Genomic DNA, 24,561 nt, shown 5'->3' with positions numbered 1-24,561 from the left:
CCAACTGCGTGATGCCTGCAACAGCCCTGCTCCCTGCAGTTCCAGCAAGGGCGGGGTCAGGGACAGCTGCGCCCTCCCGAGGACGCTGGGTCGCCCCAGGCGTCGGGCCGGGAGCTGCAGCGTGCACGCCGGCCCTGCCTCGCCCGGCTTGGCTGTGTTCTCACGTCCTGAATGAGGTCCTTCAGGGCCCGGACGCACCACGTGGGGAGCAGCTTGTCTGGGCTCCCAGCCCCTGCGCTGACTGTGCTGCCTTCCCCATTCCAGACGGCAGCACCCCTGTCCTCGGAGGAGAAGGGCAAGAAGACCAAGAAAAAGGCCAGGAGGCGCCGCACGAAGGGCGAGGGGAAGAAGCCGTCCGAGGACGAGTGCTTCCGCTGCGGCGACGGCGGCCAGCTGGTGCTGTGCGACCGCAAGTCCTGCACCAAGGCCTACCACCTGCCCTGCCTGGGCCTGGGCAAGCGGCCTTTCGGTGGGTCAGGGGTGGGCACCCCGGGTCTCTGTGGGGAGGACGCTGGGCTCTGCCCTTGAGAGGGACGCTGCCAACTGTTGTCAGGAGGGAGCCCCGAGGCCCCAGCCCCAGACCAGAGGGAGGCAGACACGCGAGCCTGGACAGAAAGCTGGGGGCGGAGGACAGGCCGACAGATGGACGGTAGTTCTCCAGACTGAACAGAGCACCTTCACGGGCACATCAGAGGCAGGGCACCCAGAAGCTCGGTCCAGCCACACCCGGTCCTGGAGCAGCCGGGACGGCCAGTGGCCTGGGCATGACTCGGGTCTGCTCGCCCACCAGGCCTCTGGGCACCAGCTTTAGTTTTCCTTAGGTTTTGCAAGCTGTGTGCAAAGGAGGGCCCGTCTCACTGGAGTGGGAGCTGAGGTGAGGCCCTGCCCTCGCGTGACACTCACTCTCCTTGCAGGGAAGTGGGAGTGCCCTTGGCACCACTGCGACGTGTGTGGCAGACCCTCCACTGCCTTCTGCCACTTCTGCCCCAACTCCTTCTGCAAGGAGCACCAGGATGCGGCGGCCTTCAGCTCCACCCAGGACGGGCAGTCGTACTGCAGCGAGCACGACTTCCGGGCGGAGCCGGCTCGGAACGCCAAGACCGAGCAGCCCTGCCTGGGGCCCAGCAAGGCCAAGGGGAGGCGGCGGCGGCGGCGGTGTTGGCGCAGGGTCACGGAAGGCAAATAGCGCCTGGCTGGGGCTGGGTCCGACCAGGGGTGGCCAAAGGCGGGCGGAGGGCAGGGCCAGGCCTGGCAGCGTCGGAGGACCCCACCCCCAGCCCCTGGCACAGACGCACAGGCCTCCCCGGGAGGGAGCGCCCCCCCACTGAGCCATCTCAGCAGCGCCCGCTGCGCCCGCACTGACTGTCCACGCCGCGTGGGCACCCCGCAAGGCGCCGACGTCCCAGGACAGACAGCCTCACTACACAGCCTCACAGCCACACTTGAACCTCAACCCGTCCGGGCCCCACTGTTGTTCTAGGCCGAACTTAAGATTGAAGATTAACTGGCACATGAAATGCGTCTCTCCCACCCGAGGGGTAGGGTAGTGTTTCCCTGAGGGTCTCTTATCCCGTCTTCACGACGTTGCCCACCTCCCGGCCGCCTGCATCACTCAGGAGAGGAGCCCAAGGACCAGGACCCTGGGTGCCTTGGGAACGTGGTTTTGACTATTGCGCTTACGAAACACCTGTATGTTTTTTTTTGTACTAATGTGAAGTTTTTCCTCAAAATGCTTCTTTTCCATCCTAGTGAGAAGTATAGCGTGTGACCCCTGGAGCGGCTCCGGCTATGGACCTGGCTCCACAGTGGGCCTGTAGCACAGCCCTGTGGGCGGCTCCCCGAGGGGCCCTCACACGGGGAAGCATCTGGATGGTTTTGGTTGGTTTCTCTTTACCAGTTTCTGGCTTTTACTCTCAATATATTTTTGCTAAACTTGTTTCACAAACGACCACCGACTGTAATGCTTGGTTACTGATGCGTGCCGAGTTCCCGCAGCGGGAGACGCAGCAGCAGGCGCGGGCCCCGCCGAGGAGCCTGGGCTGTTTGGGGACCCTGCTGGGTACGGGGCTTGAGGGGAACCTGCGTCCAGACAGCCCTTTCAGGCCGAGGAGAGGCCGCCTGGGCAGGGGCAGCGGGAGCCGGGCTGGGCGGACGGACTCAGCTGGGGGCACTCAGGCTGGGTCTCCGGGCGTGGGCACCTGGCCTTGCGACAGCCGGCCTACACCCTGGGGCGCCGCGTGGACCTGGGCCCAGGCACGATCCCAACAGGAGCCCCCTGCCTGGCCGTCTCCACGTGAGGGGAGCGGCCACTCAGCAGGTGCTGTTCTCTGACCCTTTCACTAAAACCACCCGGAGGACGTCTGTCCTGTGGTTTACACACCTGCCCCGGAAAAGCGCGCCCAAGGGCCCATTTGTCTTACCGTCCCGCCGCAGAATCGCGGGGTGTGTGGTCCAGTGGTGAGCCGTCAGGGTAGGGGGCGTCTCCTCGGCCCTGACCCCAGGGAAGCATCTGTTCTGGGTCCGAGGCTCCCGTGGCCTCCTGAGCACAGAGCAGGGGGGACTGCTGACTGAGGCCGTCCTGCCGGCCCTTCTCTGGTGACCCTGGGACGAGTGACCATGTGGGACCAAAGGCATCTGTGTCCTCAGTGGCCCTGCCGTCTCTGGGGGACTGGGGGCGTTTCTGTGCAGAGCTCTGTCTCTGACTGTCGGGAGAGTATTGGGTGGATGCAGGTCACCTCCTGAGGCCCTGTGCTTGGGGGGCCAGGCGCAGCCCTGCCCTGCAGAGCCAGGCCTAGGGGGCGGCTCTGTCCTCTCCTGCCTGGGAGGGGCATCTGCCCACCAGAGCACCGACGCTGCTTTTACAGTTGCTTTTCCACTTTGGGCGCAAGTTAACTTATACTTGACATTAGTCAAGTTTTGTGATCTTTGAGTCACTCTGATATTTCCAAATTCTTTTATGATCTTTCTGAAGGAGATACTGGAAAAGCTACTTTAGATGTGGTTGCCCTCTTTTCGAAATTATAAACTAAAGAGCAAATAACACTAAGTTCTGAGAGTCTCTAGAAGCCAGTTTACAGCTCTGAACAGAACCCGGGCCTGGAGGAGCAGCGGAGAAGGCCCTTCCGGCGGAGCCCCAGCCTCCCTCCGTCGAGGCCTCTGCCCCGAATCGGAGGGGCGCTGGACATGGGGAACTCGATCTCTGAACCTCAGCCTCAGCCCTTGGTCTTTAATGTGAGGCCGGAACAAAAGGAAAGCTGCCTGAGAGCCTCGGGACTCGGCACGAGGGTGCCGATGGCCTCGGGGCCCCTCCTGGGCAGGATGCAGGCCCCGTCCCATCCTCCCAGTGGGTGGGGGTCAACCCTGCCGCCGTCCCAGGACCCCCGACCCACGAACCGCCACATGTGTGCAGCCCCTTCTCCAGCCACCTCACGTTCAGGAGTAAGACAAGCCCGTTCTTATCACTCAGTACGGAGACTGTCAGGTGCCAAATTCTTGACCCTACGAGCCGTGTAGCGGATGAGGACACGTTCAGGTGCGATGCTGTCTGTGGGCAGCACGGTGCCCATCGCCCCACCGAGATGGGCGCTGAAACGACTCCAGCAGCACACTGGCGTCAGCGTCGCCCGCAAGGGGGCCAGGCTCCAGCTCTGGGGTACCCGGTGCTACCGCCACTTCTGACAGACTTAAGAACTTGAACTTCACTTCTGGGGGGTATACCGAAATGTAGATTTGCTGGTTGGGGGGAAATAGTGTTTTAAGGTCAGAAATTGTGTCTGAAGATTGTATGAGTATTTTTGTATTAAAAAAATTTAAAGGCTTTTTTCTTAAACTTATTTTATGTGGGATTGTAAGTTTTTTTTACTTTTCCCAATTTTTTTGGGGGGGGAAGAGGGGGCTTGCTGCACAACATGTGGGGTCCTAGTTCCCGCCCAGGATTGAAGCTGCACCCCCTTCAGCGGAAGCAGGGGTCCTAAGCCTGGATGCCGGGCCATCCGGCCCCGTCCCGGAATCATCTGTTGCTCTGAGCATCTGACACTGTCCTGACGTCCGGGGAGAGGCCGCCGTGGCCCTGGGAGTGATGGTGGGGGCTCTGACTCTGCCGCCGCCCCCCAAACGTGGCAGAATCAGGAGAGGAAGCTCTGTGCTTCAGCCCAAGGCCCCTGGGTCTCCTGACTTGGGGCCTCCGGTGGGCCCCACCCCTGTCGTCCAGAGTGACCTCCCCCACCCCAGGCCGAGCAGAGAGGTCGAGCTGGCTGGAAACACAGCTCTGGTGGTTTTTCTTTAGAAAACTTTAATTAGGTAGTTTGTACAATGAAAACAGATACCCAAGGACTGGTCTTAAATGCTCACAACTGTACAAAAGGCAAATACAAAACCTGTGGATGTGAGCGCGGTCCACCCTGGGTCCTGGGCCAGCCCCACCCCGCTCTCAACTACCGCGGGCGCCACTTTGGTCCCTCAACCGTGCGGGTGGGGCCCGTGCTGCCTTCCAGGTCAGCAGGATTTAAGAAAAACTAAGAAAAGGTACAAGTCTAACAGGCGGAGCTGTTGCCAAGATTAAGAAGTTACAACTTTTTTTTGGCTGAGTTTAACATTCAAAATGTAATATTGAATCCAAAAGTGTCTTAAATCACACAAAAAGGACCCATATTAAAATTTAGAAAACAAGTCCAGGACGCCCCAGAGAAACCGGACTGAAAGCATAAGTGGGCGGGGACGCGCCTGGCGGCCCTAGGACACGTTAGCCATGGGCTTGTACTTCTTGAAGCGTGTCCACTGGCCGGTGGCGTAGTTCATCTCGAAGACCGTGTCCACCAGCATGGTGGTGCTGCCCTGGCCGTCTGACTTGGGCAGGTCCTCCGTGTGCTCGCTCAGCTTGATCTGGATCACATCGCCCTGCTCTTGACACGGGTTCTCTGTGGGGGTGGGCGGGGGCCTCTGGGCGGGATCCGGGGCCACAGGGCCGGCCCCAATCCCGCCCCCGCAGGCCCGGGCCCAACCCGACTCAGGCCCCACATCCAACCCGCCCCCACAGGCCTGGGCCCCACACCCACCTCGGGAGCCCGCCATGAAGCCCAGGATGAGCGCCTTCTCGGGCCGCGTGACCTTGTTGGCTGTCTTGAACATCTCCTGCGCCGCAAACATCTGCTCCCTCTGTGGGGAGGCTGGTGTGGGCATTGGGTTCCCCTGACCCCACCGCTGGTGCCACCAGCACCCCCACCTACCGTGAGTGACAGGTTCTTCTTGGGTTGCTGCTGGGCGGGAGGCTGCTGGGCCTGGGGGACCACCATGGCCACTGGAGGCGTCTGGGCGGCCGGGGCGGCGGCCGGGGGCGTGGTGGGCGTCAGGGGTGAGGGTGGCGCGGCGGGTGGGGGTGCCACGGGGCTGGGCCCACTATTGTACAGGGGCGCCCGCTGCTTGAACTGCGCTGGGAGCGCCGGGCTTGGTGTGCCGGGCTCCTCAGGGGGGCGGCTGGCCTGCAGGCTGGCGTCCCGCGAAGATGGGGCTGCGAGCAGAGCAGAGCCTGCTGAAGCCTGAGACCCCTGCTCTGCGTCCAGCCCCCGAATGAGAGGCTCCACACCACCCATAGCTGGGGGTGAACCCGGCATGGCCTAAGCGGGGCGGGAGCACAGGGCCCTGAGCCCAGCAGACAGGCGTCTAGGCTCCGCGGACCCCTGGGCTTTGAGGGCACGGGCAGCCCCGGGCCTCTGGCCGCCCAAGAGGCCGCACTCCCTGCCAGCAGCTGAGCTGGGCGGGGCAGACGCCGGGGCAGGCCTTAGGGGCCCGGCCCCCTGCCCCCAAAGTGGGCCGCACGGGGTGACGGCCTGCCCGGCCCCGGAGGGCACAGCCTGGTCTACGTTGTGAGGCCCATGCGGGCAGCAGGTCCCGGGGAGGGCGGCAGGCTGCTCACCTGGTGGCGTCTCGGAGCTGGGGACGTAGGATGACGCCGGCACCACGCTGGGCGTTGCCGGCAGGTAGCTCGTGGAGGGCAGCGCGGGCTCACTGTTCAGAGACCCGAGTTTCTGGAAGACAGAGGCCATGTTCCTCCCAAAGAGCCCTGGGCCCCGACCCCTCAGGGCCGGACCCCCAGCCTGGAGCTGCCTCATGGGCTGGGGTCCTGGCTGGGCGGTCCTGTCTGGTTAGAGACCCGCCAGAAACAAGCCGTCTTTGAAAAGAATCCAATGATGCTTTTCTTACCATAAGCATGTGATAAAAAGAAAACCCAGTCCTTTCAAAACCGTGAGAACACAGTTCTGCAACGCTCCCCGGAGGAGACCGGCAGACAAGGTGATGCCCGGCGCCGGCCTGTGCGGCCCTCACAGCAGAGGGGCCTCGGCGCAGGGACGCCCTCCTGCAAGGCTGCCTGGCTGCCCCGCGGGACTGAGGGGACACCGAGGAGCCCCCTGCCCTGGGCCCGTGTCCATACCAGGGCCCCCCAGGCCCCCACTCTCCTGCGTGTCACGTCCGATACATACGCGTATATCCCCGCAGACACGCCCCAGCGGCTAACGCTGGGACAGGGGCACCTGCTCCGCTGCCCAGGGCCCGCAGCCCTACCTGCGTGGACACCAGGCCGGCTGCGTAGTCAGGGGTGGCATTCTCCACGACCGTCTCCTCCTTGGCGGGCTTCTCCACCGCCTCTGTGTCTGTGGGCAGAGCACGGCCTCAGTGCCCCCGGCCAGGGCAACAGGTCCCCAAGCACACGGACGCCTCAAGGGGCAGCCGAGCCGGTCTCGGGAGACGAGGCCGCCCGTGGGCACAGGCGGCTGGGGAGGCGGCCGAGTACGCACCCAGGGCCCTCCTGCGCCTCTTGGCCTCCCGGCCGGCGCCAACCACATCCAACTCAGAGATATCCAGGAGCTGTGGACAGACAGAAGCCCCTCAGTCTCGGCGAAGGCAAACCAGGCTGGCCCGAGGCCACGCGGGGCCTACGCCCACCTTCACTCCCCTCTCCTTCCGCAGGGGCGTCCTGGACGGTGGGATTGGCGTGCGGTTCCCGGCGGGGCTGAAGACGCTGGGGGCGGTGGGGCTCCTGAAGGGCGCCTGCTTCGGGATGCCTTTGAGCGGGGCTGCGGCGGGGGGTGGCGGGGGGGTGGAGGCCGTTAGCCGCCTCGGGCCCTGCCCCGAGACTCCCCGCACCCTCCTCCGTGCCCCCAGGGTCCTAGGTCTCCGCGAGGGGCGTGCAGACCCCAGGCAGGGCCATCCCAGTTGCACCAGCACTGCCCTCCCCGCCCCACCCCCCGCCGTGGGGTCCCAGACCCACGAGGGACAGTGCCTTCCACAGGCCCCCTTTCCCACCACTGGGCCCGGCCCAGCACGCGTGAGCGGACACCAGCGCTCGCGGGTCCTCAGCAGGCCTGCCGGGCAGCAGGGAGCCCCCGAGCCCCTGTGGAGGTCAGGCCCGGCCCAGGCTGGAGAGGAGAGGGCGGCAGCTCCCTGAGGAGGACGGGGCGGCGGGGCGGGGCCCTGGGGGAGCAGCGTCCAGGAAGGGTGAGGGCGGGGCCCCCTGCAGCAGGGTCACGGCCCTCTCCGACCCCCTGCCTATGGCCAGCCCCAGGCGGGGCCAGGCAGACAGCACCGGGGCAGCACCAGCCCCGAGGGCCACGGAGCTCTGCACATAGAAGCCGGGCCATCCCAGGTCAGTGCGGCAAGACCCGGGCAGGAGGGTGCAGCCCACCACGCCCATCGTGAGGATGAGCATCCCCTTCCAGGCTGGGTCCCAAGAGCCCCCAGTCCACACAGCAGGACCCTGTCACCTGCAGACAGCCACGCCTTCCCTGCCCCCGCCCCGGGTGGCGGCCTTACTCGTGGTGTCCATTTTGCGGAGCAGCCCCCGGCCTTTGGCGTGGAAGGGCACGCCCGCGCTCCTCTTGAGCTGCTGGGCCGTCTCTGTGGCTGGAAGACAAGGGCTGTGTCAGTGCTCCCGGGGCGGCATCTCTGACTGTTGGCTCACAGGGGAGCGGACAGCGGGGGCTCCTCCCTGGCAGGGGAGCGTCAGCACCAGCGGGTGGGGGGGCCGAGGCTGCAAGGCCCCAGCTCCAAAAGACTGCAGAGCAGTGCGGACCCCAGACACTGCCCAGGGGAGCCACGGTGGCAGCGCTTTATCTGCTTCTTTGAAAACAGGCCCCTTATACAGTTACCAACACCAATACCAGAACCACTTAAAATGGAAGCCTGCTATCGGTCAAGGGAATCAATATTCTGAAAGCCTCTTTCCCAGCAAGCACCTTCTATGTACATTTTATAACTGCTACTTAAGGAAACATTTAAGAAAATGAGCAAACATCTTTCTAGTCAAATTCAGGCCACATGCAACTCCAGAGCAGTCACAGGAAAGACTGTCTCAGCACCCGTGTGACTCAGCTTGTTCAGACGCCATTTTGGGAACAAAGATTATACTTTCACCTTAAAACTCGCAAGTTTCTACAAGAGATTTTTAGAACATACAGTTTAGCACAGCAATCAATGAATTTCTAATAAAAGAGAAAAATCTATGTGGAAGTTTTTTAAAGTTTTTAAAAAACTTTAGAAGATAATTAGGTTCCATTAAACCTGAAGGGAACCTCAGAATAAAAACTGCTGACATGGGACAAACAGCATGGTTTGCCGGCAGCCAGTCTCCCAAGGCCCACTCCCAGGCCCGGCTGGGCAGGGCGGCCCCAGCCCCGGGCGGACAGAGGCCCCGGCACTCACACTTCTGCAGCAGCTCGGCCCTCAGCGTGGCGCTCTTCGGTTTCCTTTTCAGCTGAAAGTGCTTCACCGGGGGGGTGAGGGGGCCCGCGAGTGTGGTCAGGGCGTTTTTGTTCAGGTACTGGCACTCCAGCGGGAGCATGGCGGACGCCTCACACTCGTTCACTGCTTGGAGAGCCAGCGTGTCAGGAGGTGCACCTCCGCACGCAGGCCCCGTTTCCACAGCCAATGTGGAGGCGCAGTTTCCTATTTATGTTCGTGGAGCTTCTGCTTTGAACTCAAAACAGAGATACTCAAGTATCCGCTGACCACAAGCCTACCCTCACCCAGCAGTCAGGGCCACCGACCTGGGCCCTAGAGCACCGGAATCCGCGAGGAGCCGCTTGAAGGCTGGAGCCCCTAGCCCAGCACAGCTGGCGTCCTCAGGGCTGTGTCTGGACGGCGCTCCATGCACGCCAAGAGCAAGCAGAGGGCACCCGCGGTCGTCCCGGGTCTCCCTCCCCCCCACTCCCCACGCCCACCCCGTTGGGGGTTGCTCCTGGGTCCCGCTGGCCCCTGGCCCCCGGAACAGCACCCAGGCCTGTGTCCTGGCCTGCATGTAAGCTGGGTGCGAGAGCTCAAGAGCAAGGCCCGTGGAAAGCAGATGGCCCCATGCTCCCGGCCCCAGGAAGCACTCTGAATCTCCCCAGGGCTGCAGAGCGGGCCCCACCCCCCTGAGAGCGCACCCAGGAGGGCCTGGACCTGCCGGGACCCTGGACGAGCTAGTCCCCAGGACACAGACACCTGGGTGTGCGCTCCGGTGCTCTGGGGCAACCACGGGTCTGTGGGCGGCTACTGACCAAGCGCAGGGCTGCAGAGCGGGAGCGGCCACCTCAGGGCTGGGAGCAGGCGCCAGCAACCACCCCGGACGCCCAGGCCGCTGGCCCTGCAGCAGCCCCGGGGAACAAGCCCGCCTTTCAAGGGCTGCGGTGCCAGTTCTCAGAACTAGAGGGGTTCGGGGAGGAACAGGCCTTCCCGTCTTTATGTGTTCTCCTGACCGACCATTTGCAAGTGGTTCCTAAGTGGTTTGGAGTTCGTGTTCTAGACAGACGCACTGCGGGCATTTTCAGCACGCATCCAGGAGCACCCAGGCTCTGGGGTACGGCCTGCCTGGCCGGGCCGGCCCACCTGGAGCTGAGGGGAAAGGTGTGCGGGGCGACGACAGGCTACCATGGAGCCCAAGCCGGGGGACCCGATGGAAGACATGATGGTCACTTCAGGCCCCCCGCCCCGCAGACTGCACGCCCGACCTACCCTTCTCTCTGAGCTCCCCTAAGATGTCTTGGACGTTGGGGTTCTGCTCCTCCAGGTCCAGGTTCAGGGCCCCGGTGTCGGGAAAGCACTTGAGGATGTCGGCCACCATGAGCACCCAGGGGTCCGAGTCCAGAGTGGCAAGCTGGATGATCTCCGTGAGAGCGCCCTTCATCTGCCAGAGAGCACAGGCGTGCGTCCGGCCCGCCCCGCACTCCCTTCTCACAAGGGGGCCCACGTCAGGCCTGCGGGGCTCCAGGGGGTGCCAAGGGGCCAGCCTCGAGGGGGCCTCCCAGCATGCGGCAGACAGAACAGGAGCCTGCAGACGGGATGGCGGGTGTGGGAGCTGGCGGAGGGCGGTCCTGGCAGGCAGGGAGCGGGCAGGGGCTGCTGGGAGGCCCGGCCAAGGCCGCATCTGGGCTTGTGGGACGGAGCGGCGCCCAGGGAGGTTGCCCTCCCGAGGCCCTGGTGACAGGGGCCTGGGCCTGGGCTGCAGCCACGTCTGCTGAGGCCCCAGCCACCTCCCCAGGCCACCAGTGGCCGAGTGTCCCCGCTCCCTGCGGCTTGGGGCCCAGAAGGGGTCGGACTCACCCGGCCCCCGGGTCCCACCCTGCAGGCCGAACCCCCCCGCACAGCCCTCTAGAACAGGGAGCCCTCCTACCTGGGCCCAGCCCCTGTCCAGCACGCCTGGCCCCCGCCGGCGTCCGGGGCTCAGAGCATGAGGCCTGGCCTTGGTGCACGACGCTGGGTCCCTCCCGCTGGCTGTGTGCATGCTTGAGGTCAGCCGGCCCAGCTCTGAGGGCTACACCCTGAAATACCTGGAAGCGTGTTCTCTCGACGTGTGACTAACTGGGAGACGTTCTTCTTTAAAAAATGTAACGCTTGGGGGGAGGGCTGTTATGGCGTCTACTACCTCCCCCTTTGATTTAGCTGAGCTTCACTCATTCCTCCGTTAAAAACAAAAGGTATGAAACAAAAACCAGTTTTATCTGTCACTAGAATGAGTCACACAGTAAGAACGTGTCCGCGACAAATAAATTTATATAAAACGCAGAACAAGAACAGCCCGACTCACACCCCGGCTCACCAGGGGCCCCACAGGCAGGCTGGGCCCTGGGCACCGTCAGGACCGCGAAACCCAGGCAGGCAGACGGATCAGAAAGGGGGCGGTCGGGGCGCTGGGCCGGGCACACGGCGCAGCGTTAGGAGACCCACTGGCCGCTCCTCAGGAAGACCAACACAGAGCTCCCTGGGGGCCTCCCCGAGGATTCCACGCTCTCAGTGTGGACGGCCGGGTTCAGCCCCTGCCCAGGGAACCAAGATCCCACAGGCCGCAAGGCACACCAAAAGTAAAGAAAAAGAGACACGAGTAACACGGGGGCAGCAACTCCGCCCCGGGCGCAGACCCAAAGGCTGGAGACGCCCGTCCTCCCAGACCCAGAGGCGAATGGCTATGTTGATAACACCCCAGAGCAGCACCCTGCCAAGGCCATCATCTGACGGAAGCTTCATCCACACAAGGGAACACTGGTCTGGCAACACGGGTGAACCGTGACAGCTCTGCGAAAGCAGCCAGACCCGAGCGCGCGCCGCACGTTCTGCGCGGGCCACACACCGGGACAGGCTACCAGCAGGCGCGGGAGCGGACAGCGGCCCCAGGGCTGGAGGTGGGACAGGGACAGACTGCCGGGAGCTCGGGGTCGCCTCCTCCAGGCGATACAAATGTTCTGGTCTCAGACAGTGTTGTGAGGTCCCCAAACCACTGGTCTATGCACTTCAAGAGTGAATCTGACCTGAGTATCTGTCTGAAAAACTGTATGAGCAAAGAACAGGGGGCCGCAGCTGAGCCAAAGCCTGCAGCCGTCCCCAAAGCTGGCAGCACACCTGGGCTCCTGCCTGGAGGTGGCGTGTCCCTGCCCTGACTGGGCGTCGTGTGCCCAGGTGTCAGTTCTGGGTGACAGAGCTGGGCTCTCTGGAGAGGAAGCCGGAAGGAGCAGGGATGGTCCTCAGCACCCCCGCTCTCCCCCGACCCCGAGCTCCTGGAAGAGCTGCGCCCGGAAGCGCCTGCTTCAGTCCAGCGGAGTCACAGCCAGGGAGGAACCAGCAGAGGAGCAGCCAGGGTCACATGGAAAGAGCAAAGGGCAGAAAACACCAGTGTCCCCGAGACGCGCCTCCACCGGGCGTACAGCGTCTCTGCCCTCTTACAGTGCCAAGAAGTTTTCAAACTCTACAAAATGAGGAGATAAAGCAGAGAAGTGAGTTTAGACACAGCGAGACAGCAGGAGACAACAAAAGCAATAAAAAGACCACACCAGGAAACAGGCTTAAGGCCACGTGCGATCTCTAAGAAAGCCTTCCAGTGACCAGGAGCCCCCCCACGCTTGAATGGACGACAGAGATGAAGTGCGTGGTGCCCCCAGGACCGTAAGGTGGGTGCTGTCCTGCAGCAACCCGGGGAGCCCCACTCAAGCTGCAGAAATATTTCCTTCACAAAACTACAATCTGATTCTAACTTCCTATGAGAAAAGCAATAAAAGAAAGAAGCTGTGAAAGATGGTAACATGAGAAAGAGCAATTCTGCCGGATGCTACAGCTGTCAATGCCACGCGGCGAAACACGCCCTCTGCCTCCCGCTGCACTCCCCATGAGCTTGCGGTGGATCGGAGCGCCATCCGAGAAATGAGACATACAGGCCCTGGAAGGACCGCAGAAGTCTTTCTCTTGTGTGACTGGTGAGAACAAGTCCTTTGGAGTCACGATTCTAAACTGAGGAGCCATAAAAGGCAAGAGCTTGAAGTTTACCACTTGAGTATTTTTTCTGTGAAACACTACACAAAAAAATCCAAATCCCATAAATGAAATCAAGAGAACCGTCACACTGGGTGGGGAGGAAAAAAGTTTGTAAGCCCTATCACAGGCAATTAAACACAGACACACATCATAGTGTATAGATGTCTCTGCTATACACAAAGAACAAACAAGGAGACTGATTCTGCACGTCAATTGTTTGAAGTTTAACATTAGAAAAATGATTTAAAACTCTTAAAAATGCAAAGGATACTCACCCTCATTCAACATAAAAGAAGTGTAAAATAAATGCAGGAGACAGCTCCCCCGTGAGGGAGGGCGGGGTGGGGGGCCGTTGCGGGCCCCTGGGAGGACAGGCAGGACGGTGAAGGGCTGGCGGCACAGGCCCGCATCCACCCCCGAGGGCCACGGCCGGAGCTGGCCTGGCCACCCCCGCAGGACGGCGCAAGCAGCAGCTCCGCGCTCAACGGGGGCCTTAGCAGGTGGGGTCCCGTCAGGCAGGAACCAGAGTACTTCCCAGGAAGCAGGGGGCCACACACGGGTCAGAACCGAGGCTGGACCCCACGCCCTCAGCAGGGAAAGAGTGGCTCCTTCTCAGTGGACCACCAGGGAATCCCCGCTACCAACTTCATTTCAGTGACGCTCATCAGTTTATGACAAACATGCTTCTTGCCTGCCCAACTAGCGTTTCTAAGAACTTATCCTCTGGATTAAAGAACTAAAGGTAAGACTGGACACTAGAAAATTCCGAGAGGCAGAACACTCTTTGACATAAATCACAGCAATATATTTTTGGATTCATCTCCCAAAGATGGATGGAAACAAAAACAAACTAAACCAATGGGACCCAGTTAGAAGTTCTTACTCAGCAAAGGGAACGAGACAACCCGCAAAATGGGAGAAAATATTTGACAATGATGAACCAGCTCGGGGTTAGTCTCCAAAATGTACGAACAGCTCATATGGCTCAATGAGAAATAAAGAACTGGCAGAAGAGAGATCAAAGCAGACGTTTCTCCAAAGACACCAGTTCAGTCCAGTTGCTCAGTCCTGTCCAACTCTTTGTGGCCCCATGGACTGCAGCACGCCAGGCCTCCCTATGGATGGCCAAAGACGCGTGAAAAAATGCTCAACACTGCTAAGTATTTGAGAAATGCAAATCAAAACTACACCGAGGTATCACCTCACACGGGTCAGAATGGCCATCATCAAAAAGTCTGTGAACAGTTAAGTGCTGGAGAGGGTGTGGAGAAAAGGGAGCCCTCCCACACTGTTGGTGGGAATGTACACTGGTACAGCCACTATGGAGAACAGTGTGGAGGGTCCTTAAAAAACTAAACACAGAGCTACCGTACGAGCCTGCAACCCCACTCCTGGGCGTGTATCCAGAGAAAACTGGAATACACGCACCTTCATGCTCCCAGCAGCGTGGGCGTGGAAGCCGCCTCAGTGTCCATCCAGAGGAGCGGGTGAAGACGATGTGGTGCATGCACACAGTGGAGTAGAGACCGCGCCGTCTGCAACAGCACGGGCGAACCTGTGTCACACTAGGCGACCTGAGGACTGCAGGCAGGGAGAGAGAGAGGCATGAGGCCACCTGTATGAGGGGTCTGAAAAATCACACAAGGCAACTACACGAAACAGAGACACAGAAAACAAACTCAGGCTCAGCAAAGGGGGCGGGAGACATGAGGAGGCTGGGATTATACAAAATAGATGAGCAACAAGAATCCACCGTGTAACACAGGAGACTACTCAATACTCTGTTAATACCGAACAAGGGAAAAGAGTCTAGAAAAGAAGCCGCGCTGTGTGTGAATACCCAGGCCACTCCTGACACCGATACCAACGCTGTACATCAGCTGTATTTCAACAAAAATAAAAACTCCAACAAAAAAGATGCACCCTCTAGTTACCCTACACACCTGAGAGAGTCACAGCGGCAGACAACAGAGAACAACTGCGCGCCTACCAGGCGGACGGACAGGGGACCAAGCGATAAGAGAAGGTCCTGAGCAGGGCAGAGCGGGGGCCGAGACACCACAAGACAGCCCCACTGCTAAGGCGTCTCCGCAGCTCAGCCGCCCCGCAGGCGCCGAGCCCCTTCCTCAGGCCCTGGGGCACTCGGCATACAGCAGGACAGGGCACCCGGGCCTCAGAGGCAGCCCTGGGCAAGCACAGAACACACAGAGACGTCACCCGTGTCCACAGAAGCTACTGCTGCAGGCTGACCGCACCTCAAAAAACTTTACTGGAGTCCTGACAGGACCTTAGAATCCGACCTCACTCGCAGACGGGGCCGTGATGGAGGCCACGCTACAGCACGCTCACTGGAGAGGGCTGCGATCCGGCACGGCCAGCATCCTTGTGAAAGGGCCACCTGGACAGACAGACACACACGCGGAGGGAGGGCCGTGCGTGGCCTCCGTGGGGGAGCCAGGCACCGTGGGGCCTCCCCCGGCCCAGAGGTCAGAGCTCAGAGCTGTGACACCGCAGCTGGTCCGAGGGCAACCCCAGCAGCGCAGCGCGGCCACAGGAGGCAGCTGGGCAGTAAGGGAGGAAAGAAAAGAAGGGGGTTAAAGACCCAAAAGTCCAGTTACAAACTGCACGCGCGACGCTGACTCCCCAGGCCTCTGGATATGTGGCGAGCGGGCCGGGCTGTCCTGAGCGGCGCAGCGTCCTTTCAACAGAGCCCCGCTCATGGCCACACGGGCGGGCATGCCGTGCGAGGATGGCCCTCCAGGAAACCGAGCAGCCAGCCCAGAGGGACGGCTCACAGAGGCGCCCCATCACCCAGGGCGTGACTGTGCAAATCAGCAAGCGTAAGGCGTCCTGTTCCGGCAGCCCAGGCCTTCAGATGAAACCGTCACAGTGGGAGGCCTGCCGCCAGCCATGCTCTCCCACTGACCAGGCCTGACTGCTGCTACGGCCAGGAGACGGAGGAGGGCTGAGGGAGGGGCTTCCAGTTCCGGCCCGCAGGCACCGAGTTCCCTGAACGCACAGACCCACGCTGCACCACAGACCCAGGAGAAAAGAGGGGCCGGCTTCACGCAGGCACATGGTGGGGCCCGTGGCCCAGACGGACGCACTGGGACGTCTGGCGGGACTGCGGACGCAGCGTGGAGAGAAACGAAAGTAGCACACCTAACTTCTCGAACGGCTTCAAAAGCGCAAACCACAAGCCCTACATGCATCACCGGGCACCTCAGTGACGAGCAAACAGAAAAGTTGGCAGGCGGCAGCAAGATGGCAGACCTCTAATGTTCAAACCCAGCAGCGTTTAACATCGAAATGCACAAAGAGCCCCTGCAGATCCACAACAGGACGGCAGAAACACAGGCAGGCAGGATACGGGCAGGTGTTACTAAGGGGCAACGAACAAAGGAGACAGCCGAGAAGGCAGCACACGCGGCCAGAGGCCCCAGACGGACCAGAGGCCAGCAAACAACACACAGCAGCGCCTCCCACCAGCAGCTTTCCAGAAGCAGGCATGTGTTCACAGCCGCGTGGCGGCACTGCGAGCACCTCGCCCTGCTGCGGCAAACTCACCTCACCCCACGTCGGGCGCAGACTGCAGCCAGGCCTGCATGGTAACTAAGGAGCCCTGGTCGGCGGCCTGCCACCATCTTGGCTGGAGGGCAACGCACAGTGGCGACAGTGGGCCAGCTGGGCAGGCTGGGGTCACTTGCTTTCCCACCAAGGGCCGGACAGGGACTGCGTGAGGTCTTGGGGCCACCCAGGCTCTGCCGTCTTTTTTAACCAACCCTTAAATAAGGTTCAAAACAGTCTCTGTTCAAAGATTGCACAGAAAACAAGTCACAGGCTTCAGTTTGTCAACCCCTGGGTTAGATGAACAGCAACGTGGATGAACGTTAAAAATAGGTTTTGTGCAAAAAAGCTGATTGAGCAATAGAAGACAATATAATTTAAATCAATTAAAAATATATGCCACCTCCCTTCAGTGTGAACACTCTACCAGCCATGCTCAACATCGCTAGGGACGATAGAAACTGAATCTGAAATTTACTCACAGCCTTCACGCTCCAAGCGGGATGGTGAAATGAATGTGACATGCCTGACAGAGCAGTCTGGCGGTTTCCACCACGGAACCCGGCCAGCCGCCCCAGGGGCTGCCTCTAGAGAGTCAGCCGCAGTCCACACAGGGAAACGTGTCCCCTCAGGAGGACACCCGTCAGCAGGAAGTTATGGGCTGCTCACACACATCACACACACGTGGGTCTGAAATGCTGCTGCCGAGTGAAAGCCAGATCAAAAACTATGTTTATGTCAATTGCACTTAGAGTGGGAAAAAAGTCCCTAAAAACAATACACATGTTGAAAGACATAATTTCAGGACGCCCAACAGACTTTGCAGGATCAATTTTTAAAATGTCTGCACAAGAAGAAGAGGGAAAGCTGCTGCCTGTGGGGGAAGCGGGCGAGGGAAAGGGGGTGACAGAAGTGAAACTGAGGAGAACACGGAGGGAAATCGGAAAGAAAAGTTAAAAAAATCTGGACTCATTTTTGGCAGTAAATCAGCTTAGCAATAGGAGAAGGAAAAGACGGGTAACTCAGAGGCTGCCCAGATCCCAAGAGAGGAAGCAGCCGTCAGAAAACACCGAAGCGGCTGCAGAGGACAGAGGGAGCCTCACAGCTGACTGCAGCCTCAGAGCAAGGACAGGACCCGGGCGACGGGCCAGGTCTGGAGCGACAGCTGTTCCCGATCTTCGGGGGAAAGACAAGTGCAATTTCAGGAAGCCCAATGGACTCTGGAGGATCCCTTTTACAAAACGTCTTCACCAAAACACGCCCTGGCCGCAGTCAGCAGTGGTGCGCATGTGGGCAGAACAGTCTCTCCTTCCCTGGGCGGCTGGCCTGGTTTCCCAGGTGACGAACCACAGCTGACCCTGTCAGGATTACAGGGATCCCACAGATGTTTGGCAAGCGGGATAACTTTACGATTTAAAGCGTTATCTCAGTCATCCCTAAAGCTCTCCCTCAGATGTTCTATGGCGGCAGTGATAAGGTCTCAGACAAGAGCCATCCCTAGTTTTATTAGCAGCAGCGTCTCGTTTCCTCAAAGCCCTTTCAAATACAGCTAAAACATGATGAAGTCAGTATTTATGCTTTTTGACACTTGGCAGGTAGCCAGACACCTATGGACACTGCCTCCTGACGTCATTCTGACTTCCTGAACCAATTTCAAAAATTCTTAGAGGAAGGGGCCTTAAATCACTTCTGTACCCCCCTCAATGAATAAACTTAAAATACTGGGTTATCAAACTACCTTTTCTCCTTTAAAGAGAAACAGATACATCACAAAACACGTGGACTGGTTTGAAGATTTCATTAAGAAACACAAGCTGGAGCAGATGCAGCGTATAATGTTTACGCTCACACGCCTGGGCCAAGGGGTCCAAAGCTGTTCTGGATGTGTCTGAGGGTGCACCTACATCAGATCAACCCCGGAATTGCAGGGAGTGAGGCGGCCCGCCCTCCCCAACGTGACTGCCCCTCATTCAATCAGCTGAAGACCTGAACAGAACAGACAGGCTAGTAAGATGGAACTCCTTCAGCCTGACTACTGAGACTGATCTTTGCCAGTCCTGGGGCCTTGCTGAGACACTGGCCCTTCTCTGGCCCACTGGTTTTTCAGACTGGCCTCACACTTGCCGGCTGCAGCTCCTGGGCCTTTTCAGGAGGCGGCCGTGAACCAATGCCTGTTAATAAAGCCAGGACCTCTGTCTGTCGCCCCCTTGATACGGCATGTATAGGTGCACACAAGGCTTCCCTGATGCTTCCATGGCAAAGAATCTGCCTGCAATGCAGCAGACGCAGGCTTCAGTCTCTGGGTCGGAAGACCCTCTGGAGGAGGGCACGGCAGCCCACTCCAGGGTTCTTGCTGGAGAATCCCGCACACAGAGGAGCCTGGCGGGCTACAGTCTGTGGGGTCGCAGGGAGTCAGACACGACTGAGCAGAAGCACAACGTATACATAAGGTACACACAGGCATCCTGTGGGTTCTGTTTCTCTGGAGAACCCTAACCCATGTGGAACACGTGTTGTTGCTGTTCAGTGGCTCAGCTGCGCCTGGCTCTTGGCAAACTGAAGGGCTGCAGCACGGCAGGCCCCCGTCCCTCACCGTGTCCGGAGCTCGCTCAGACCTGCGGCCCCCGGGTCGGTGACGCTGCTGCGCCGCCTCGTCTCTGCCGCCCCTTCCTCCTTTCGTCTTCAGTCTTTCCTGGTACCAGCCTTTTCCAGAGTCGGCTCTTCACATCAGCTGGCTAAGTGGTGGAGCTTCAGCTTCAATCTTTCCAGTGAATATTCAGGACTGATCTCCTTTAGGATGGACTGGTTGGATCTCCTTGCAGTCCAAGGGACTCTCAAGAGTCTTCTCCAGCACCACAGTTCAAAAGCATCAATTCTTTGGTGCTCAGCCTTCTTTATAATCCAACTCTCACATCCGTACATGACCACTGGAAAAACCATAGCCTTGACCAGACGGACCTTTGTTAGTAAAGTGATGTCTTTTCTTTTTAATACGTTGTCTAGGTTTGTCATAGCTTTCCTTCCAAGGAGCAAGTGTCTTTTAATTTCATGACTGTAATCATAGTCCACAGTGATTCTGGAGCCCAAGAAAGTAAAACCTGTCACTGTTTTCAATGTTTCCCCATCTATCTGTCATGAACTGATGGGATCAGATGCCGTGATCTTAGCTTTCTGAATGCTGAGCTTTAAGGCGGCTTCTTCACTCTCCTCTTCCACCTTCATCAGGAGGCTCTTCAGTGCCTCCTCCCTTCTGCCATGAGGTTGGAGCACACACAGCCCAGCTATCCGGTGTCCCTTTATCTATGGTCCTACATTAAAAAACGCAGAAACCTATCCCCTAAGGTATCACACCCTCACATAAGTAACTAAGATAGTTAAGTAAATTAGGATGTTTTGAGATTAAAAGTTTAACACTAAATGTATAAATAAAAATGCCTTTCAGAAAAGTAAATTATCCAGAAAGGCCTAGTTCTTTCAATCTAGCTAAGAAAATTTTTCATTATAATTTCTTGTAATGATAGGCAAAATCCAAGAATAAACTATAGCAGAATCAACCAAAGAAAGCTGGTATACTTATATCAATGCTGGACCAAAACAACGAGACCTTTCCGTAAAGCTCTGTGGTTCAGTTCACAAGGCAACAGCTACAATTCTACACTCGTACACACCTGATAACAGAGCTTCAGGATGCAGAAAGCAAAGCTGGTAAAAGTGTAAAACTAGACAAAGGCAGCCATAACAGAGACAAGCAGACCCCTCATTAACTGATCCAGACAACTGAACAAACCCACTGAACGCACACTGGGCGGTGGGTCGCAAAACTAGACGAAAACAGCGCTTCTCAAACTCCTCGCCGTGCTTATCCAAAGTGACCATATATTTGTCATTAAGCAAATGTTACATTCCAGATGACTGAAACAATACAGACTATATTCTCTGACGAGCACTCATCCCAGCTAGAAATCACTGGTAAAAACATAAGTAAAGCCTTTCTCCCTCTAATGCACAAAAATTAAAGAACGTTTTAAATTACAGAGAGGCCAGTGAGGAAATCATCACAGAAATTAGAAAATGGTGTGCCTTGGAAATGGTAACACCATCAACATCTGTAGGACGCGGCTAAAGACGTAAGAGAGAGAAACCCGACTTAACACGAATATTCTAGAAAAGGGAGATGGCTAGAAAACGAGATCAATATCTACATTAAGAGATCAGAAAAGGAACAACAACATAAACACCAAATAAAGGAAGAAAATAATCAAAGTACAAGAATTAGTGACCGTGGGCTCCTCCGGGGTCTAGCGGTTAAGAACCCACCTTGAGAGGCAGTGGACACCGGCGTGGTTCCTGGTCCCGGAAGACCCCTCGCGCTGAGGGGTGGCTGAGCCCGTGGGCCACACCAGAGAAGCCCCTGCAGTGAGCGCCCACGCGTCACACTGGAGAGGAGCCTCCTTTCCACGCAGCCAGAAAAAGCCCGAGTGCAGCAACAAGACCCACCACAGCCAAAGATAAAATGCATAAGTAAATAAATCTTAAAAATAAATATCAAAGATCAGCGAACAGAAAATGAACAGATAACAGAACAATGAACAAAGTCAAAAGGTGACACTTGGAAAAGTCTTACGAGGCTGACAAGCATCCGATGAGATGAATCAGGGGAAAACCAGGGGAAGCAAACAACAGCACACGCGCTTCTAACACTAAACAGATAAAAGGCAGCCATCATCTACTTTATGCTGGTACAGCTGCAGCTTTAATACAAACTGCCAAACCACTAGAAAATACACAGTATCCAGAAAACTTAAGAAGATCATAAAACCAAACATCAACACTCAAATATCTTCCCACAGGGAAAATCCAGTCCCCTAGCTGGCTTATTACTAAGTTCTACCAAACATTTAAGAAGAAATAATTCCACTATTAAACAAAATTTCCCAAAGAGAGGAAAACAGAAGCTGCAATACCACCGCATTTATAAAGAAATTCAGTACCAGTATCTAACCAAGACAGTCTACGGAAGTAAAACCAGAGGTTAACCTCACCCCTGAACACAAAATTCCTACACAAAATATCAGGACAACAAGCGGTGCACTGCATGTGCGCTCAGGCATGTCCGATTCTTTGTGACCCCGTGGACTGCAGCCCACCAGGCAAGAACACTGGAGTGCGGTGCCATTTCCTTCTCCAGGGGATCTTCCCGACCCAGGGATCGAACCCACACCTCTAGTGTCTAGGCGGATTCTTCACCACTGCACCACCCGGGAGCCCATCAGGATGACACGGTCCTGCACGTAAAACGGCCAAGTGAGGGTTGCCTCAGGGAAGCTAGGTCGGTCAGCAGTCAGCGCTACTTTGTAAATGTGGCAGCCGACATGTCAGCGGGCATTAAAACGCTGATAAACTCCACACTCACTCGTGGTTACCCCACCACGACTGCTAGCAAAGCTGGATTCACCTCTTGGTTGGCACTGAGCCAAAAGACGCAACCAGGCTGAACGGTGGGAGGGGGGGCTGTATTACTCGCAGCGAGTACGGAGAGAGCTGCCCTAAGCGAGGCGGCCTGCACATCCACGACAGGGCTTTCGGTGGTTGCGGGTCCAACCTGCAGCTGACCGAGTGCCAGGGCTCAGGGTCATCACCCCATCCTCTGCCTGGGCTGGGGGTCTTCGTTCTCGCAGAACTCAAAGACAGGTGTCAGACAGTTATGCACATCCCCTGAGGGAGAACTAGGTCTCTGCTTCATGGCGACCACATTGTCTTGGCGGCAGAGACATCACTTTGCTGACAGAGGTCCATACAGTCAAGGCTACGGTTTTTCCACTGGTCAGTATGGATGTGAGAGTTGGACCATAAAGAAGGCTGAGTAACAAAGAATTGATGCTTTTGAACGGTGGTGCTGGAGAAGAGTCTGGAGAGTCCCTTGGACTGCAAGGAGATCCAACCAGTCCATCCTAAAGGAAATCAGTCCTGAACATTCATTGGAAGGACTGATGCTGAAGCTGAAGCTCCAATACTTTGGCCACCTGACATGAAGAACTGACTCATTGGAAAAGACCCTGATGCTGGGAAGGATTGAAGGTGGGAGGACAAGGGGACGACAGAGAATGAGATGGTTGGATGGCATTACAGACTCCATGGTCATGACTTTGAGCAAGCTCTGGGAGGTAGTGAGGGACAGGGAAGCCTGGCGTGCTGCAGTCCGTGGGGTCGCAAAGAGTCGGACACTACTGAATGACTGGAGAACAACAGTCTCTTGACTGTCTTCCCTTCGCTCCTGCCTTGTCTCACTTCCCTCAACATCATTAATTACTGAGACCTGCTCACGGGCAAACTTTGTGGCCAGGCTTAGATGGCAAAATGGCCTAAGCCCAAAATGGCTTTTTCTTAAAGTTTGGCCATGAACTCAGGACAAGTATGGTTAATAAATGGGTTGGGGGGCGTGCAAACTTCCACCCACCCTAGGCCAGGTTCCTGGAGCGCTCTGCACCAGAAAAATGCTTTGCAGAAGTGAAAGGCAAAACCAGACATCAGTGAGCGACCCCCCTTCCAAGCATATCCTAAGAGGAGTACACCTGCCTAGTTACAGCTAAGAGCTTCTGGGATCCAAAGACTCGGTGAAGAAAGCTAAGTCAAAGCACAACTGCAAGACATTTGTAACATAAATAAGTGAGAAAAAAAGATTACTATTCAAAATTTATTTTTTTAAAAAACTCCTACAAAGTGGGAACTCCCTGTGGGTCGTGGTTAGGACTCCAAGATTCCACTGGAGGACAATGGGAACTAAGACCCTACCAGCTACCTGCTGCAGCAATGCATACACAAACTATAACTTTTAAAAGCTCCCACAAGACAATGAAAGAAAACCACGATGAGGAAAACGACTTTTGGACAGATAATTCACAAAAGAGAACACTGAACCAACACGGGGAAAGGTGCCCAACCACACGCATACTCAGGGAATGGAATGCTATCCAGCAGTGAAAATTAAACCACGGCGGGGGCTGCCAGCCGGATGCACTTGTCAAAGGTGTTACCGGAAGCAGACAGACACACCCACACCCCTCACACAAAATACACGACACCATACGGTGATGCCCAGCTCAAACCAGGGAGAACCCAGCTGGACGGCTGGAAAAGGCGCATACAACCAACACGTCGCAAGCAGGGCGGAGAAGCGGCCCCCGCCCACGGGAGCGGGCGGAGGGGAAGGGGGCTGCGGACGCAGCTTTCTTCTGCTGCTTAAGCAGCGTGAGGACAGGCGGGTTGCCGTGTGGCTCGGTCAGCTGCACGCCAGATGCTGAAGCTCCGATACTGTGGCCACCTGGTGCGAAGAGCTGACACTTGGAAAAGACCCTGATGCTGGGAGGTTGAAGGCGGGAGAAGGACCCAGAGGATGAGCTGGCTGGATGGCGTCACCGACTCGACGGACAGGAGTCAGCGTGAGCTCCCGGAGCTGGCGCTGGACAGGGAGGCCTGGCGCGCTGCGGGCCGTGGGTCGCAAAGAGTCGGCCACGGCCGAGCTGAAGTGGACGCGTCAGACGCGCTGGACACGACGGGGCAGAACCACCGCCAGCCACGGGAGCGCGGGAGGCGCTGAGGGCGTGGAGGCGAGGCCAGCGCCTCAACGTTTGGGAAAACTCCCGATTTTGCGCGAAGAGGGAGACTATGCACCGGTAAGGAGAAACGCACAAGAGAGGGCAGACCCACTGAGGAGAACGAAGCGACGACCGCGAGCGCGAGGCGACCGCACCGGGGACACGCCAGAGGCCGAGCGGCCGCGGCCGGGGCGGCTGCGCGCGGGGGCCGCGAGCGCCGCCGTCTCGCGCCCGCCCCGCCGCCCGCCTCACCTCGTCCACCGCGCGGCGCGGGAGGTGCAGCGTCCCGAGCAGCAGCTTGAGCTTCACGGCCGACGACAGGCCGTGGAAGCAGAGGCGGATGTTGTCGATGACCGCGGCCGTGAGCAGGGACGCGATGCTGGGCGGCGCCCACAGCTCGTCCGTGGCCCCCAGCTTGTTGTGCAGCCACAGGCCCGTATCGCTCTCCCGCATGGACGCCATCTTGGGGGGAAAAAAGCCGAGCGCCGCCGAGCCGGCATCTTATGAGGACACCTACGGGCCCGCGGCGAGGACCCCCAACATGGCGGCGCCCGCCGGCGCGCCGCGGTGACGTCACGGCGGGGCGGGGCCTCGGCGAGGAGCTTCGTGGCGGCGCGAGGTCCTCCCG

General features: G+C 58.2%; 2 protein-coding genes across 7 annotated transcripts in view; one reads left to right on the top strand and one right to left on the bottom strand.

Moving 5' to 3' along the window:
- The window catches only part of NSD2 (nuclear receptor binding SET domain protein 2), a 79,651-nt gene extending 75,822 nt beyond the window's left edge, over positions 1–3,829 (top strand). For all 4 annotated transcript variants that reach the window (XM_055434201.2, XM_088836613.1, XM_055434200.2 and 1 more), the window contains 2 exons: positions 265–469; positions 915–3,829. In XM_055434201.2, coding sequence (XP_055290176.2) covers positions 265–469; positions 915–1,186 — 477 coding nt within the window. In that variant the 3' untranslated portion in view covers positions 1,187–3,829. The remainder of the gene's footprint in view (positions 1–264; positions 470–914) is intronic.
- Positions 3,830–4,274: 445 nt separating this feature from the next.
- On the bottom strand, positions 4,275–24,546 carry NELFA (negative elongation factor complex member A). Of its 3 annotated transcripts, none has more exons than XM_055434204.2 (11): positions 24,186–24,546; positions 9,985–10,156; positions 8,695–8,856; positions 7,807–7,896; positions 6,940–7,070; positions 6,792–6,861; positions 6,559–6,647; positions 5,912–6,023; positions 5,226–5,506; positions 5,055–5,154; positions 4,275–4,916 (listed from the first exon to the last, which is right to left on the bottom strand). In XM_055434204.2, the coding sequence occupies exons 1-11, from the start codon at positions 24,393–24,395 to the stop codon at positions 4,732–4,734; spliced, it is 1,602 nt and encodes a 533-aa protein (XP_055290179.1). In that variant the 5' UTR covers positions 24,396–24,546; the 3' UTR covers positions 4,275–4,731. The 3 variants fall into 3 exon arrangements, with proteins under 3 accessions (XP_055290179.1, XP_055290180.2, XP_088692741.1); XM_055434205.2 differs by having other exon boundaries at positions 4,275–4,881; XM_088836615.1 differs by lacking the exon at positions 24,186–24,546 and adding an exon at positions 14,200–23,441.
- Between the last annotated feature and the right edge of the window lie 15 nt (positions 24,547–24,561).

The sequence above is a fragment of the Moschus berezovskii genome, chromosome 5 (assembly GCF_049115385.1).
Source record: "Moschus berezovskii isolate FMDL1 chromosome 5, NW_MosBer_1.0, whole genome shotgun sequence".
Classification (NCBI taxonomy): domain Eukaryota; kingdom Metazoa; phylum Chordata; class Mammalia; order Artiodactyla; family Moschidae; genus Moschus; species Moschus berezovskii.
The sequence above is the reverse complement of the archived record's forward strand: the minus strand, read 5'-3'. Positions and strand labels throughout refer to the sequence as shown.

Bases quoted from the DNA above. Each gene is read 5' to 3' on its own strand.
- NELFA (XM_055434204.2), bottom strand. From the start codon at position 24,395: ATGGCGTCCATGCGGGAGAGCGATACGGGCCTGTGGCTGCACAACAAG. The intron at 10,157-24,185 runs GTGAGGCGGGCG...GCTCTCTGGCAG, and splicing joins CGCGCCGCGCGGTGGACGAG to ATGAAGGGCGCTCTCACGGA. The intron at 7,897-8,694 runs GTGAGTGCCGGG...CTTGTCTTCCAG, and splicing joins GGCCGAGCTGCTGCAGAAGT to CCACAGAGACGGCCCAGCAG.